Genomic DNA, 17,500 nt, shown 5'->3' on the forward strand with positions numbered 1-17,500 from the left:
TGTTTTATGTAAAATTCAAACTGAATTTATTTCACAGTAAGCCTCTCTGCAGGGTGAGAAACCTAGAGTTAAAGAAGTGTGAAAAATAGTTCAGGAAGAAAACTAAGCAGGCAAAGATAAACCTCAACACTGTAATTTTCATGATGCTAGGCAAGGTCTAAACCTCATGGTCAGAAAACAGTGTCAGCTGATTATGTGCTGAAGACCTGTGCTACTGAGTTGGAATAGGCCCTTACTTGATTTTTTCCAGTGCCTTCTGCACTCTGCTGGACTCTGGGTGCACTCTGCACCGTTCTGTCTAAAAAAAGAAAAAGAAAGAAAGTTAAACATACAGCTGATTACAGATGTGTTGCTTTAACATCAATGCTGGGCAAGTGCATGGAGAGTCGTGTTTAACCTCTCTAAGGCAAAGCATGGTTTGGAAGATTGCAACTTAATTGTAGTAGACACTGTGGCAGCAGCAGAGAACCACACTGGGCGCCACTCCCATCACATTAGAACAACAGGCTACAATTTACCTAGGATAACCAAAACTGGAGAACAGGTTATTGGAAACCCACTGTGGGAATCTTGTGCCAAAGTACTGGAAAGGAGAGTTCATCCTTTAGATGAACCTTGGATGGAGGAGGAACAATGCAAATCAACCACAAGCATCAATTTCCTTCCACTTATCCAGGTCACAGTTCAGTCCATGGGGTGACAGGTGAGGTACACCATGGACAGGTTGCTTGTTTGACACCCAGAGAAAGACAACCATTTGCACTCAACTTCACACCTATGGAATCACCAATATAAATCCACTACAAAAATACAAACTCCACACATGAATTTTCAAGTCACAGATTTGAACCCAGGACCATCTTGCTGTGGGGTAACAGCGCTGCCCCACAGTGCTAACACCCGCAGCAACATGTTGCCCGAACGCCAGCTAATCTAAATAAAATGCTTTTTTTTTTAAAAACTGCACAATTTGTCAAATGCTCCAAATCCCAAAAAGCCCAACAAAATCCAGCACACATTCAGTCCAAATTTGAAAACTCTGTGTTTTTGCTCTCTCATTAACCTCATTTACAAAAACAAACTGTTCTAATAAAGAGCCTTTTCCTGCCATTTAAAAAACAAAAAAGTCTCCCCCACAACAACAGATACAAAAGTTTTTCCTTATTTTAATTCTTTCCTCTCGCTTCTACTCACAAATCCGTCTAGCACCGTAATCCGGTAATCCGGCCCGTGTTTTCTGGCTGTTTCTGTCAGCTGTGGGTGTTCCGTAAACAAGACAAGAACGGTAAGACGAGTTGTGAGTCCAGATGTTGCAGGATGAAGATGTTTTGAAGTTCAGCAGCACCTGCCGCCAACTTTTTCGACCAAACAACTTTGGACAACCTCTTTACAAACTCCTGCCTGCCTTCCGTTTGCTGTCCACCGTGCTCCACAGTCTGCCGCGGGTTTATGAGCGTGAATGTTTTTGGCGCGAACCGGAAAAAAGCGAATGCCTTGTAGGCGTGTTTATATGGGCGTTTCTTGACAAGGTAAACAAAAATAGAAGTGGGTTATTTGGCCTTTGCCATATATAACCCTAATTTAAAAAAGGGCGTGGAGGTAGATAATATCTGAACATGTGAACACGATTCATTAATTCATGTTCTCTGTAATAAGTTACAGTTCAGCCGAGAACAAAATTTTTGGTTTCTTTACCATCAGGTCACCTACAAAAACACAAACCGCATCTTGCGAGTCTGTGCAACGGCATCAGGAAAACTTTCCTCCACAGCTGTTAGCCTCAGTGTTTTTGCAGTGGGAAAGCCCAAAAGTGTGAGCCTGTCATTCCTTTGCCTGCATATCTCATATGGAAACAGCAATAAAGTTTCTACATTTTAAAAACCGCCCAGCTCTTCTTGATGAATCTTACCTGTATGGCACTGTGTTCAGATATCACACAGACGGTTTTATTTTCTGCGTGTGTCCACGCGTTGGCGACTTTAGGAAAAATGCCGCCAGTCATGTCGTTACTCCCAGTTTTCATAAGAACGCATCCTGTAAAAAGCGGAACTCTTAATGCCTGGAGGGTCCACTGGATGCCGCCATTGGACCAGAAGACGTCAAAACTAGTCCTCTTAAGTCCAGACACTTTTCTTTCCAAGCTCCTTAAACTACGATGACCTGGATGACTGAGAACCTTCACAGACATAGTCCTCTTATGTTTACCGAGCAGTGTACACAATGCACCAATATACTATACTACTTCAAATAATAGTTTCTATGTACGTTTTTATATAGATTTTTTCTTCTTTTGATTATTGAAAAAAAAAAACTGTACAAAAGAAACAAACAACATGGTACACTTTAAGTGCTTTAAAAATGAACTTATCATTTCAGAAGTATTTAAGATGAATCAAGTCTAAAATTAGACTTTTAAAAATATTTTACGTTAAGTCCAGCAAACCAGATTTTAGATGAAAACTTAATATTTCTTATTAAAACATCATGTTAGTGTTGCCATGGTCCCTGTGTCTTTGAGCTTTAGGGATGTTTTGAGTTTTCTTTGATCATCTTTGTTTTATAGTTTTGTATTCTGTTTTGATTATATGTTAATATCTCTGTTATTTCTTAGTGTCTTCATGTCTTATTATTTCCTTATACCTTTGGTGTTGTGGTTTCATGTCTTTAGTTCTCAGTTTCTAAATCTTTAGGTTAACCCCCTCTTGTGTTCCCATTCTGTCCCCTCAGTCTTGTGTGTTTTGTTTTCTTTCTCTGTGTCAGACTCGTCCATTTAAGTCTTAGTCCTGGTCTCAGTGTTATTTATTTCCTGTCTTATGTTGTTGTTATTCTGTTTTTGTGTGTATTCGCTCAGTTGCCACTCATCTTTTGTCATGTTTTTTCTTGTGGCTGTGTCCTGCTACATTGTCTGTTTCCCAAGAAGAATAAAAGTTTTGGATATTTTGTTTCTGTTCTGCTTTAGTTTGTATTATGTTAAACCTCAGCAATAAAGTTGCTTTTAAGCTTATGGGCCCTTTATTTTGAATCCAACTCCTGTCTGCTGCAAAGCTGCCTTGACAGGTGTAGAAGCCATCATATGTGTTGCTATTGTTATATTGATTAGAGTGAAAGTCTTCTGTGTCAGGTCAAACGTGTATGTAGATCAATTGCTATTGCAACCCTTTTGATAATAAGGTAGCACCTAAAAGTACAGAAAGATTCCTAATCATGTATTTAAGCTAGTGAATCACTGCTCAGTCAGTGTGTGGACCAGTCTTTGGTGGTGAGATTTAGTGGCGTATTCTGCATATGTTAAAACTTGGTGTTTTCTTTGAGCTGCTGGTGAGTAGCAGGTATCTGCTGGCAGCAGAAGTGTACCTTTAATTTGGTAAACCATTTCTTTTGTCTTTCCTTAGGGTATTTTAGTTTGTGGATGACTTTTGTTTAGTTGAAATAGCAGTGTTGCCATTTCTTTGAGTTGAGTCCTTTTTACTAAAAACCTTGAGTTTCACACTTGCTTTGTTTGCCTTTTTCTTTTCTAGTCTCCCCTCATCCCCGAGCCCGTATTCATTGAGGCGTAACAGTAGTTGTTGTCCTGCCTCCACCTGGTGTGGAACTGTGAGTTGCCTGGCTAAAGGAGAAATCTCAAACTGCCACTCAGATATTTGCTGAGTCAGACCATCTACAAAGGAAAAGACAAAAGCAAAACATTTATAAAGCAAATAAAGCATATGAAACAAAAATGAAAGAAGCATGTTTTTTTTCTTTTGTCTGTCTGTCTGTCTGATAGCCCTGCGGCAGACTGGTGATATGTCCAGGGTGTACTCCACCTCTTACCCTGAGCAGCTGGCGTAGTGCTCCCCCACACGTGCTCTCATGTACTAAACCCAGTTGTGGCAGCAGCAATGTGGCAGGTTACAAAACTTGAGAGGGGTGCCAAAAAGTGATTTACAGTGTTTGATTAAAAAAGGATTTTCAGTATTTAAATTGTCATGAATGAGTTGTTGTTCCTTAATCTGTCATCCAATTTTATTTCACATATATCCCTCATGAATGTCACAAAGTAGAAGTTGCAATCAGTTTTTGGCCTTTATTTATCTGTGTAAAAAGTCTCACTGACATTAAACATGTAGAGTACACTAGATATGACCATTGGACCAGGAAAACAGATTTCTCCTTTTCTGATGTTTACCAACCAAGTGTATCAGTTTACTACCACGAGGATCACCACTGAAAATACTAAAATAGCACATGTATTTATTTTTTAATGGAAGACTTCTATCTTCATCTAAATGTATTTCGCCAAGAACATGTATTTTAAGGCAAAGTGTGTGTTTCTATCAGACCACCAGGAAAAAATCACCCCTCCAGGAATCTGTGTCTCCATGAGAAGTGAGACGTCTATGGGTAAATTTGAAAACTTTGAGAAGGAACACCAGAATGGCTGTGATAGGTGGGAATGAAATAATGTTTTTGATGTTTTTCTGTACAATTATCTGCACCAAATCCACAATTTAGACTGCCATATGTACATTATGTACCAACTTTCCAAAAGACAACACATTTGATTGTCTGATATTTTCCTCATTAATGTTAATCTTAACATTGTATTGACATATATTGTATTTACAGTAGCGGTTTTTGATATGGGCGACACGGGCAGTTGCCCAGGGCGGCATCGTGGTGGGGGCGGCGCGGGATTCTCTGGCTGGCCGGAGCAGCATCTGTTCGCCCAGGGCACCAAACAGGCTAAGACTGCCCCCTGTGTATTTACTTAAAACCTCCACCTAAGTTCATTTGAGGCCAGTTTAGTTACTAAAGTACAATCATTAATCTCATTATCACTCAGATTTTAAGAAAACTAAAACTAATTGTACCATGAATTACATTATAATTTTAATATCACTTATTTTCTGTCAGTGCCCAGCAGGAAAGAACAGCTTCCCCATGCAGTGCCGTGTCCATCAGTATTGAGTATGGATAAACCTGAGAACTTCAGAAGAACACTCGGTGTTGAAGATTTTATTCTAAATTATTCTAATATGTATGTGTTCCGATTGATCCATGCATTTGTGTGTATACATATATATATTTTTTCACTGTTTGCTTGTTTTTAACTCTGACTTCTAAATTAATCTGGGTTTTTTTCTTGTTTTCTAATCAGATGACTGTGAGCACAAACTGGACCAAAACAGCACAGATTTATCTCTTCCTGTTTGACGACAATAGGACTGTGATACCGCTGAGTGAGGGGAAGCCATATTCTCATTATCCAGAGCGATATGAAGCTTGGCCCCAGTCGCGACATAGAATTGGTCTGACTGGAGGCTGTTACTGGGAGGTTGAATGGGAAAGAAAGGTCAACATAGCGGTAACTTACAAAGATATTGAAGATTATCATAGTGTACTCCTGGAGCTTGTATTGTTGTGAAGATGGTTACTACTCCTTGCATAATAAAATCATCAGACCTATAAATTCTCCTCACAGCTGGTCCTCCAACTAAGTAGGAGTACATTTGGACTGGAATGCTGGCACTTTGTCTTTCTACAGAGTCTCCTCAGACCCACCAATCCACCTCCACACTTTCTACACGACATTCACTGACTCTGTTTGTGCAGGATTTGCATTCTGGGAAGGGCCTGGCTCCTTAGTGTCTCCCTGCCAGCTCTAGTTTGATGGGAGTCCGCTTGTCTTAATAGACAGTTTGCCAGCACTTGCTTTTTTGATAATCTTTTTGAAACTGTGCATCACATACACATTAGAAGTGGCAGTCATGGAGTAAACAAACATACTACTGTATCATGATATGTGGTCTAAAATAGCAAAGATGTCAGTGTCATGGTACAGAAGTTCAGCAATACTTGACATATTAGAAGGGAATCAGCTACAGTACATAAATATGTCTGTGTAGCAGAAGGAAAGCGACGCCCAACAACATTCTTATTTTTAATTAACTTATTCACCACATTTGTCCATTTAAATAATTTGTTCATCTCATTTCATTATTGGTGTGATTTGCTGTGTCTGATGTTTCCTTCTTTACTTGCTGCTTTTTATTTTGTTTGGTTTAATTAGATTTATATTTTGTCAATGTTTCATGAAAATGTTTCATATTTATAGAAGAATGCTAAAAAAACTCTTCCTGACACGTTGCAAATATGAGTCAACTATGTTAACAGCTGCTCAAAACTTGTAAAGTAGAAACACCGACTTGAAGCGATGAAGCTACAGAGTAGTATCATGTAGTCACTGCCTTTAAAACATAATAATAATAATAATAATAATAATAATAATAATATGTATGATAGTAGCATTTTACAACTTTAAAAGAAATGTTTCATTTGTAGATCATTGTCACACAGACGCTAAAAAGTTTTGAATAGTTTTTTTAAATTGTTGTTTAACGTATTATCATTATTAAACATAAAGAGGACATGTTTGGTCTTTTATTCGTGGAACTGGTTTCAACAAAAATTTTGGTTTGTTGCGAGAAGTCACGTGCATGTCTGGTCTCGCCGCTGTTTTTCAGTTAAGTGTCAGCTCACTGGGTAAGTGGGTGGACCCGCAGTGAGTCTATTAGGGCAAAGTTTACCCTGTACACGGGTGCAGCAGCAGCAGCAGCAGCAGAGATCCTGAATACCGTTTGGAGAAAGCAAAAAGAACCGATCGAGAGATGGCTGATAAGAAAGCCATCCTGTTCAACTTCTGGGGAGTCGCCGTCTCTGCCAGACGTGCTGCCATTTTTAAAAAGCTGGAAGAGTTGCACAACCTACCGGGGTAAGAAGTGACCGTTTTGTAACATCTCTGAACCGCACAGATGTGTCGTATGGAGACCGCTTTGTGTTTATATTTGATTATATTAAAAAACAAAACAAAAAAGCCAATAAAATACGCAGCTGCTGCACGAATTTCTGATTGTTTATTTACAGTGTGAGTGAGTGTGGATATCAGATCTGCGCTTCAAGCTGGATAATTATTACAACAGCAAAGAAATATTTGACTTAACTGCTGGAAATGAGCAGGTGCACGTAAGCTACTACATGGCCAAAAATATGTGAACATACTTGGCAACTTTTTGTTAATAACAATGTTAATTTTAGACAGCAACAACAAAAAAGTTGTGTCCATAACATTTTGAAATTATGGCAAGTATTGATCATGTTGATGAGATAGAGGTCTCAGAAACACTTACAGCAGGGATTTTCTGGATTACCTCTCAGTGTTAATTTAACAGACTGGACACAGGTCCAGTCTGTTAAATTAACATCTCTGCCTTTTCGTTCGATTGTGTAACTTTTATTCTGACTTGCAAAAACGTATAACTTCCTCAAAGTCTTTGCTCTTTGCAGGCACTTCTAGCTGATTCTGTTTCATCTCAGACCTGATCTAAGAGTTCAGTAAACATTTGCCTGAGAGCTGAGTGTTATAGATAGAAACCACCAAGGCTCGCCCCTCTCAGTTTCTAATCACCGCATTAATCTGAGGTTTTGTGCTCTGTTTCTCAGAGGTTTTCTCTCCAGTTTGGAGTCCAAAGACGACGGCGCCCTGAGGCAGGCTGAGAGAGGAGCCATGACACTTACACAGGTGGGCGAAGACATTTACAGTTTCACTTCATGCCTTTTGTTGCTATTTCACTGATGTACAGCTGTGTGTCTGTGTGCAGATGATCCCAGCTTTGGAGGCCGAGTGTGTGCAGGAAGCCCAGGACAGGAGTGTGACTCTGCCGGCTGATTGGTCAGTTAAAGGCCTGCTCACAGAGGCAATGATGGACGTCCAAGCAGCTGTGCTGAAGACAGCTGCTGGCCTGCGACGCAGCGGCTGGCCTGCGACGCAGCGGTACACACAACACTCTTTAAAGAAGCAAACTTACAGAGGAGTTGGAGCCAGAGGAGTCGAAAGAAAGCAGGTTTAAGCCACGTCCACATTGGCTTCCTCTGCATAAAGAAATAAGTAGAAAAAAATTCAGATCTGGTTGAAAAACCTTGTTTAATTTCTCTCACTGCAAAATATTTCTGTTCTGAATTCCTGTGTCCCTCATCTTTGAAGGAGACAGTCTACTTCACCTTTATTTCAGCACGATATCTGCGTAAAGTGAACATTGTCACTGTCACCGCTACCTGCTTGTTTAAATGCATTGTGGGAAAAAAGTAGGTCACTACCAATGATGTCTAATCTTTGCGTCAACCTCTGATCTAAAGGGTTACTGACAGCTGTGCTGGCCAATCACTGGGTAGATGACAGAGCGGCTGGAGATGGCACAGGTCGCCTTCTCTCTCTGCTGGGAGGCCATTTTGACCTGGTCCTCCAGTCCTGCCACTTGGGTCACAGGGTCCCTGAGCCCGCCATGTTCAGCTCTGCCCTGCAGCGCCTGGGGGTGACACCCAAACAGGTAGAGGGTTTCGTGATGTAGACAATAAATATGCACCATCACTGAGATTAAATTCTTGTATATCAGATGTTATGAGTCATCTGTCTCTATTCAGGCGTTGTGGCTGGATGCTGATGTTGAGGGTGTAAAAGCCGCAGAGGGAGCAGGGATGAAGGCCGTCTTGGTGGAAAATCTGGATGCTGCTCTGGAGAAACTGTCTGAATTTACTGGCTTTCAGGTTTGTGTCACTCTGAGTATCTTCTCTGATGCAGTGGGTTTAAAGACCCTCACATTTAGATCTAACTACAACAAAGAAAATGATTACATTAATAACATTTGTATACGTTTGAATCTCCAGGCTGTTGGAACAGTGAGCCCCCCACCAGCCTGCAGCCCTGATGAAGTGTCCCATGGCTACATCACCATAAAAGTATTAATATCTATCAGTGCCAGCAACCTGTTGAATTATGAAAACGCAACACAGAGCTGAAATGCTGCTGGCTGTCTTTTCCAGCCTGGTGTGAGGACTCATTATGTGGAAATGGGCTCCGGTCCACCGGTGCTACTGTGTCACGGTTTCCCGGAGAGCTGGTACTCCTGGAGGTACCAGGTAACCTGTTTCCATTGGATATGTTGGAACGCACGAAATAGTCACCTTCCAAAGTGTATTCAGAGGGTGTTTGAGATGAGATACACTAAGAGTCAGAGATATCCCTTCTTATATTTATAGTTTGTCTTGTTTTCCATTTAATTCAAGTCTTTGTTCTGATTTATTTAAGTTTGCAGTTATATTTACTTGTTGTTGGTGGTGTTTTGGTTCTTTTAATCCTGCAATAATCCTGAAATAAAAGCCATGATCATTAAACAACCCTCTCACCCCTGTGCTAGATCCCAGCCTTGGCTGCAGCAGGATTCAGGGTTTTAGCTCTGGACATGAAAGGATATGGAGAGTCCACAGCGCCCCCTGGTAGGTTGAAATACTGAAAGACTGAAAATATAGACTGTACTTAAAAGATGTATGTAGCTTCCCAGTATAAATTCTTTATAATGAACAGCAGGGATATGTCACTTCCCCTAGCCCTTAATGCCCAGGATCAAAAGACCTAAAATGCTCAGCTTGAGGCTTAACTACCACACTTTTACCAGTGTGTGACATCAGAGAAGCTACAACCATCCTTTATATACAGTCTTTGTGTGGAGTCAGCTCAGTGTTGGTGTAATTCCTGCCGTATTGACTCTCACAGACATAGAGGAATATTCTCATGAGGAGCTTTGTAAGGTACACATTACAAAAATATTAAATCTACAGATTTAGTGTTGTTTTAAAATGTTTTTCTGAATCATATTTTTCTCTCTTTTTTCAGGAGTTAGTCGTATTTTTGGATAAAATGGTGAGTATCAACACTGTCATTGAATAGCATGATAACTTAAAGTTTACACAAAAGCTTATGGTCCCCTGTTCCAGTCCATACCACAGGTCACCCTGGTGGGTCACGACTGGGGCGGCTCCCTGGTGTGGGCCATGGCCCGCTTCTATCCCGAGAGAATCAGGTAAACACACACACAGACACACACAGTCCCCCAGAGCCTGTACAGTGAAGTTAAAGTGCTTTTCCATGTGCGTGAAGGGCTGTGGCATCGTTGAACACCCCAATGTTCAAGTTGAATCCTTTGGTTCCTGCTTTCGAGACACTGAAGGCTATTCCAATATTCGACTATCAGGTCTACTTCCAAACACCAGTAAGTGTTATATATATATATATATATTAATGTTTGTTTCTGTCACAGAAAAACTGCAGCTTCATAAGCGGGGTTTGTGTTTCAGGGTGTGGCGGAGGCCGAGCTGGAGAAGGATTTGGAGAGGACGTTCAAGATTTTCTTTTCCAGCAGTAGTGAAGCGGTGCGTGGATCGAATGTACACACACACCCAGCATTGCAGTGTGCAGTTTCAGAGCTAAACAGGTGGAAAAATCACCCACACGTGATGAATGTTTTTCTCTGTACCACAGAAGGGTCGTCCCCCTCTCAGCACCGCAGGAGTGTGCGCTCGAGGTGACGTTTCCTGCTGGTTATCAGTGTTTGCTGTGAATGCTGAAGATTTTTAAATCTTCATTCACAGATCTCATGCTGTGTGTGTGCGCTTTATCACAGGTGGCCTGTTTGTGGGTCTGCCGGAGCAGATTCCCAGGAGCTCCATGCTGACAGAAGCCGACCTGCAGTACTACGTCAGCCAGTACAAAGAAAGAGGCTTCAGGTTGCAGATTTTCCAGCTTCCTGTAGATTGTGTTTCTGTGTGCTCGCCAACAAATAATATTTATGTTTATTACATGAAAGCATCCACTGTGATGGGTGATTCTTACACAGCTTTTTGTTAAAATTAGCATTTTAATTACATCCTGCAGTTCCTGCTTTTATGTTTGTGGCACTAAAATGAGTATTTTGCAAATTGTAGACTGCTGAAGAGGTGAAGAAATTTGATGTCATAAGCAAATATTCCTGAACAGTCAGTTAAATTATCCAGTTCTGTGGAGAATCACTGAGTAACCTTTGGGCTTTATTTTACAGGGGGCCCTTGAACTGGTATCGAAATAGTGATGCAAACTGGAAGTGGATGTGTTCCCGGCCCTTTGAGAAGGTTTGGTGCAGTGTCACAAACGTAATACAGGCTGTAAATTAAAGCTGTAACTATTGAAGAAAATGCAGAATTGCTTTAAACCTGCATTCTTCCTAATGACCAGCAGGAGGCACCTCTGGAATCATAATCATAATCAGATCAGAATCAGAATACTTTATTGATATAATGAAGGATAAATCAGACTTGTTGACTTGGCAGTCACATTTTGTTATCAAGCTTTCTGATTCACAGTCAGATGTTTGCGTGTTTTAGCTGCTAATGCCAACAATGATGCTGACGGCGGGTAAAGACCCCGTACTGCTGCCGTCCTTTACCAAGGGAATGGAGGACTCGGTAAGAAACAAAAGCATTGACACAGTCATATGAGCAATCAATGGTTATTGGAAGTTAATCTGATATTTGTTATTTATTAACTGAAGATGCCAAACCTGACCAGGGGACACATCGAAGAGTGTGGACACTGGACACAGATGGAAAAGCCGGCAGAGACCAACAAAATCCTGATATCCTGGCTTAAAGAGGCGCACAAGAAGACTGAAGGTGGTACTGTGGCTCCCAAACTGTGAGGAAGGAAGGAAGGAAGGAAGGAAGGAAGGAAGGAAGGAAGGAAGGAAGGAAGGAAGGAAGGAAGGAAGGAAGGAAGGAAGGAAGGAAGGAAGGAAGAATTCTAACAAGATTTTCAATGTGGCACATAAAAGTTTATTTAAAACAATTTAGACACTCACAGGCAGTTTTAACAGTGAATGAGCCTCCCATGAAAAATGTATTCAGACAGAAACTGATGTGCAACCAACAGGGAGGAAAATGTTCTGCTAAAACAGGGAAAAACTGTACTACAAGTAACAAAAATAAGAAATATCACAGTTCAAGATAAAGATTATATTTTAACAAAATGTATAAAATCTCATCATTTTAATGAAACAGCATGAACATTTTCTCTTTATTTTGGAGAACGAAAGTGCCATTATTAAACACTTCTAAGGTCATCTTAACATCCTAATGTATCTGTTTTATGGTTGTTGTTTTTTTTGCTTTGTTTTCAGTTTGGTAATTGCTTTTTTTTTCTTGCACAAGTACTTCTTTTTTTTCCTGTAAATGAAATTGAGAGTTTAAAAATCAGTGCATATACATGAACACATTTAACAAATAATATAATATTAGTAAAAAAAATTACAAATACAAATAATGATAATTATTCAGAAAATCAAGAACAAAACTAATGGGTGGGGGGAGGGGTTTAGAAAGGAAATGAATGAGGGACATAAGGATAATGGAAAGGAGGTGAATAAGGAAGTAAGGAGGTAATATGAAGGAAAGGGAGGAATTAAGGGATGGGATAAATGAAGAAATGATGGCAGGAAGGAAGGGGTAGGAGAAGAATAAGGAAACAGGAAGGAAGAAATGTAAAGAAATAGAAGTGAGGATATGATAACAAGGAAAGGTGGTGGGAAAGTAAGTAAATAAGAAGGGAAGGAATGATGACAGAAAAAAGGGAGAATGCGAGGAATAAGGAGAAGTAGAATGGAAGAAAGGGTGACACAAGATAGAGAAGGGGGGGAGGTGTAAAAAGGGACTAAGGTAAGGGGAGGAACTGAGGAGAAGGATTCTTTTTAAACTTCCTCCAAACTTCATGCAGCTGATTCAGAGAAGAACAGCACCCCCTGGTGGTGAAGATGAGCGCACACCTGGTTTACAGCTGTTTCTCCTTGAACAGTTTCTTCCAGGCTGGCATGATATACTCGTAGATCTCATCAATCTGCAGCACGCACACACAAACACACCAGCTTTAAGCATGCTTCACAGCAAATAAACAGAAGGTGGCGCTCTTCCCTTGGCTCACCTGTTCAGACTTCTTCACTCCGTATCTAAAAAGTGTCGCCTGATGTTCGCTGTTGTGAAACAGGATGTCAAAGGTCACCTCGCGGCCCATCATGTCCTCGATGGCGGGCTTCACCACACCGTGGAAGTCCCGCGGAGGGTGCGTGTCATCCAGCATGTTGTTGACCTGTTTTAAAACACACTTGAAGTCGCTGTCTTTGACAAACTCATCATGTATGTTTAAACCACTCATGCTACCTTGTATTTCTTCCCCAAAAGCTCCAGAGGGTCCAGTTTGACCTCTGACCTGAGAGCTCGGCCGTACAGCAGCAGTTTGGTGTCTGAATCTGACAGACAAAGACAAGAAATCAAATTATTTTAAGAGGCAGATTTCCAGAGGAAGGTTCAAGAAAAATAAAGTTTATCTGTCATATTATGATCTTTGTTACATGAGCTGATAGGAAACCTTTTTTTTTCTGTGTTATATGGAAAACTGAGCCGATTCTTGTGTACATGTCGTCCATCTCTTCTCAGTAGATATCATCACATACAAAGCATAAATCCTGCGTTCTCACATCATGTCCATCTTTCAAAGATGAAAAATTTCTTATAGACAGTTTTACATTTTTGCAGAATTTGAGACTAACATAATAACCTCTTGCTGATTTTCATTGTTTAACACTCTTTTCTATAAAATAATTGTATTTCTTTTAACCAAAATTCGAGAAATTATTCCTGCTCTGGCAGACTTTTTTCACTTGTCTGTGGAGAAGTAAAACCTTAAAAAGTGTCACCAACCTCGACACGTTAGGTGAGCGACGTATGGAACTCCGTCCCTTTCTCCATAGTACACTCCGAAATGAGAGAAGTATTTGTTCCTGGGATACTCCACAATGTCCCCCGGGAACAACTTTGGGTGGGAATTTTTCTTTATAAAAATAAAAAACAAACAGAAGAAGAAAAAAAGGGAGAAAGTGGTAAAAATCATAAAGTTACCACAAACAATCGCCCTGTGGTTCTGCTTAACTCGACTCTGGATGAGGCCGAATCAAACTCACTTCAAAAATAGTCCTCGTCTCCACAGGCAAGGACTAAACTTCTATCATCTAAAATATAAACAGACACTGGCAAAAGCGCAATCTTCATCACTGGATCTGCACTGCTTTTTTGGCTTTGTCAGTATTCAGTCAGTTGTGCCGGAAAGGGGATTTTTTTTCTTTTAAACCACAAGAAAACCTGAAGCGAGTACAGGCGGCGAAACCACAAGCACTTGTGTGCTATATTACCGTCGAGCAAGTATACTTCTTCTGCCTTTGTTACTATTCATCTTAAATATCTTATACTTCTCAGGTATGAAAAACTGAGAGCAAATTTTATGATGTTAATGCTTAACCAAACCATCAGGTCTGCAGCTAGAGGTGTTAGTATGAATCCAACCATAGTGTGTAAATAAAAGCTGGATATAACCACTTTGAAACTGCTCATCAGAATGTGAAGCCTCAAGTTGAGCATTTTGGTTCTCACCATCTTAAAGTTAGAAGTGTCCGAATTAGAGCTGGCTGAGAAATGCTCATAGGATACTGACATGTCAACCACTAGATAGTCTTGCCTTTTTTACCCTAGTAAGGCCAAAATAAACATTAACCCTCAGGTGAGAGTCTTCTTCAGGAGAGAGATGAATATGTTCAAGAACCTGAAAGAAGTCAATCTGCCTTTGATTTAAGCATTTTAGATGTAGGTAACTTGCACTGTAGCCTGCGCTGGAACCTGTCGTCCACCTCACTACAAATGTAACTAAGAATCACCATCAACACAGGTCATACTGGTATACATGTTGGTAACGGCCATCCGAATTAGACTATGCTGTAAATTCTACGTAGATTTCACAGCAAAAACATTGATAAATATAACAAACCAAAAGACTGCCGGCATTTAAAAAGAATGTGGGTTTATGATTGTTAGTAGGAAAGAAAGTTAACTAGCCAACTCGTGGTCCAACATCTGGAGGCTAACATGGGAACAGTGGGGGAGATACTTGATGTTAAATTGCACTAAGAACAAAGTCCTTCTAAAGCAGGGATGAGGGTCATTAGTCTGTCTCCTTTATTCCAGGCATTTGGTCATATAATACACTCTGAAAATATAGCTCTCAATCAAAAACCAGACATTCATCAAACTCCTAATAGTTCATCCTACAGGGACTATGAATATAAAAGAGGAAGAAGGCAGAAAAAGAAAGGCTTCCAGCTGCTCCCTTAATAACATGGGCTCACCATGGCAGGTAGCTCCACAGATTCTTATGCCAGATGCCCTTCCTGACGGACCATCAAAGGGTTTTGTGTCTCCTCCTGGAATCTAAGCAAGGATCTCTCGCTTGTTAGTCTAATGTGTAGATGACTAAACTTTGAAACCTCTACAGGGACTATGAATATAATATGTTCAAAACTTCAAGGTAGACCATCCAGAACCTGGAATGAATTCATCTGTGATTCAACCATTTAAGCTAAAGATTTGTGCCAAATTATCATGTAGAAGTAGAGATATTTGGACATTAAACTCATATAGATTTTTCGCCTGGGCGGCATGATGAGTAGCTACTTAGAAATTTCACAATTGTCCTAGAAGTTCAACCAACGCTACAGAAAAACATGATTTGTGAATGTGCTCAAATGTTTATCTGAATCTGGTCTTGTTATTTCACTCTGGACTTAAGTGGTAAAGGGTCTGATTGACACTGAGCTTTTTTACTTTCAATTTATGGAAAAACTCAACTGTGGGGGCGTAGAAGATGCAACATTTTCAGCAAGGTGGAACGGAAAAGATAAGAAGAGAAAACCATTCAAGAAAAAAAAAGTTCTAAGAAATAGCCGCAATACTATTCTTAACCATTAATGCATGATCTGCTGATCTAGTAATGAGCAGTTTTTGTACATTTTGAGTTGGAAAACAGTACCAAAGACAGGCTATGGAGACTTGGGTGGCTTCGGGAAGTCACATGTTTACATATAATAGTGGTATTGTAAAGTGCTTTGGGTGCCTTGAAAAGCGCTATATAAATCCAATCCATTATTATCATTATTATTATTATTAAATACTTCTGAAGTGAATTCAGAAGCTACTTAATGAGATTTTCTTTCATTCAAAGTGCCTAATAGTCCATTTAGTGCTCTTTCAGATGAATTAAAGTGCTTACACCAAGCTACAAAGTTATTATAATCAACCACGAGTAACAACTTTGGGTCCTCTGATTTCAGAAGTAGCACTGAAACACAGTGTCATCTAAAAATGTAAATATTCATGAGTGGCAATTAAAAGCAAGATTCTAGAAAAAGTAATGGTCATACTCACCTGGCCCATGAAGGGAGGATTAAGGTATTCACTGTGGCTGTCTTTGGTCCTTTCTGAACATAAATCCACAGCACATGCACACAGGAACCTCACATCATTTACATACAGGCTGTACTCATGTGATATGATGCATCTTCTCAGTCTGTCGCAGTCACAGTACACTGACCACGCTCCTGTCACCCCTTATCAGACCTTCTGCATCAAATAATTTGGGTTTCTTTTCCTCCCTTTATATTTTTGCTATATTTTATGTTGCCTGGGATCATTTTGGAGTGGATTTTGTGTCTGAATGCGTGATTCTGTGGTTTTTAAATGAGGTGCTTCATAGTGCACCGACATGAGTCCCTTTGTGTTTCCGATCCCACCACCTCTGGGCGTGTGAAGCAGGTGTTTCCTAAACCGAGGCTAAAAGAGGAAGTAGCTTCAATTGGCTTTTTAATTTTTTTTTTTTCAGCAGAGATAAGTAAGCAAAGTGAGAAAGAGAGAAAGACCCAGAAGCACAGAGAGTCCCTCATAATGACTCATTTTAGACCTTTTAACTTGAACACAACACATCACATATGTTGTGTTTTTCTACAGTTCCAACAGCTGTTTTACATTAATGTCCTGACAAGTGCAATAAAGCACTTGAAACATCAAGTCAGCATCAGTCTGATGTAATGTGATGGCATTTTTAAATAGAGACCATCATAGCATGAAGCCATTGAATAATCGCGACCACACCCAGCCACTCCCCACATATACACCCAAAGAAAACCCACATCAAATGAAGAATTAATGCAACATTACATACTGAAAAAGAGAAACAGTAATAATTAAACCATAATAGTTATTTTATGAGCAAAATCTTTTTAATTTCTGTCTGATTTTCCAATGTAAAGCAAGTGTTAAATACACAGAGTAATCAGGAGTCTGTCTGTTTCGATGTGAGTTTATTTCAGGATATTTATTTCAAGAAAAACATAACAAAGGTCTCCTGATAGCCAGCATAACAAAATAATTCACCTAAATTTTTATACTGTCCATGCAGAACGAGAAAAAACATGGTGTGTGTAAGCATGTGGCACTGAAACAGCTGTTTTTTGTGAACAAAGACTTGTTTTAACTTAAAGTGATCAAAGTCATGAATTGTTGATGTTCACAACCACAGCAGAAGACCAGAAAGAGGATGAAAAAAAAAAAAAAAGTTTTCTAAGAATAAAATTTTTTTTTTTTTTTTTTTTTTTTTTTTAAATGACATCAGAAACAGCAGTATGCGACATTACGTGATGGCAGAGCTTCAGTTCATCCTTTGTCATTTTTTTTTTTTTTTTTTTTTTTTTTTTTAATAAATAGGACAGGGGGAATGAATGAG

The 17,500-nt window shown here is 39.8% G+C and overlaps 2 protein-coding genes and 1 pseudogene across 4 annotated transcripts in view; 1 reads left to right on the plus strand and 2 right to left on the minus strand.

The window, feature by feature from the left end:
• The window catches only part of LOC147301744 (uncharacterized), a 29,559-nt pseudogene extending 28,094 nt beyond the window's left edge, over positions 1-1,465 (minus strand). The window contains exons 1-2 of the transcript XR_015127207.1: positions 1,195-1,465; positions 237-298 (exon numbers count right to left, since the gene is read on the minus strand). The product of XR_015127207.1 is annotated as an uncharacterized LOC147301744 (transcript). The remainder of the gene's footprint in view (positions 1-236; positions 299-1,194) is intronic.
• Positions 1,466-6,510: 5,045 nt separating this feature from the next.
• ephx2 (epoxide hydrolase 2, cytoplasmic) lies at positions 6,511-11,966 on the plus strand. The gene is made up of 18 exons (XM_086283165.1): positions 6,511-6,754; positions 7,483-7,561; positions 7,641-7,794; positions 8,176-8,366; positions 8,461-8,583; positions 8,704-8,775; positions 8,860-8,955; positions 9,234-9,312; positions 9,590-9,624; positions 9,710-9,736; positions 9,811-9,896; positions 9,974-10,085; positions 10,171-10,245; positions 10,355-10,397; positions 10,497-10,599; positions 10,911-10,980; positions 11,233-11,313; positions 11,400-11,966. Exons 1-18 carry the CDS (start codon positions 6,651-6,653, stop codon positions 11,544-11,546), a joined length of 1,677 nt encoding a protein of 558 aa, XP_086139291.1. The 5' UTR covers positions 6,511-6,650; the 3' UTR covers positions 11,547-11,966.
• Positions 11,593-16,837, minus strand: plaat1l (phospholipase A and acyltransferase 1-like). Of its 2 annotated transcripts, XM_086283164.1 has the most exons (5): positions 16,147-16,837; positions 13,597-13,726; positions 13,057-13,145; positions 12,821-12,985; positions 11,593-12,736 (listed from the first exon to the last, which is right to left on the minus strand). In XM_086283164.1, exons 1-5 carry the CDS (start codon positions 16,153-16,155, stop codon positions 12,671-12,673), a joined length of 459 nt encoding a protein of 152 aa, XP_086139290.1. In that variant the 5' UTR covers positions 16,156-16,837; the 3' UTR covers positions 11,593-12,670. The 2 variants fall into 2 exon arrangements, with proteins under 2 accessions (XP_086139290.1, XP_086139289.1); XM_086283163.1 differs by lacking the exon at positions 16,147-16,837 and having other exon boundaries at positions 13,597-15,948.
• Between the last annotated feature and the right edge of the window lie 663 nt (positions 16,838-17,500).

The sequence above is a fragment of the Aulonocara sp. 'chitande type north' Nkhata Bay genome, linkage group LG23 (assembly GCF_057382095.1).
Source record: "Aulonocara sp. 'chitande type north' Nkhata Bay isolate Kocher_YH1m ecotype deep benthic linkage group LG23, A_spYH_male_GT1.1, whole genome shotgun sequence".
In the NCBI taxonomy this organism is placed as follows: Eukaryota; Metazoa; Chordata; class Actinopteri; order Cichliformes; family Cichlidae; genus Aulonocara; species Aulonocara sp. 'chitande type north' Nkhata Bay.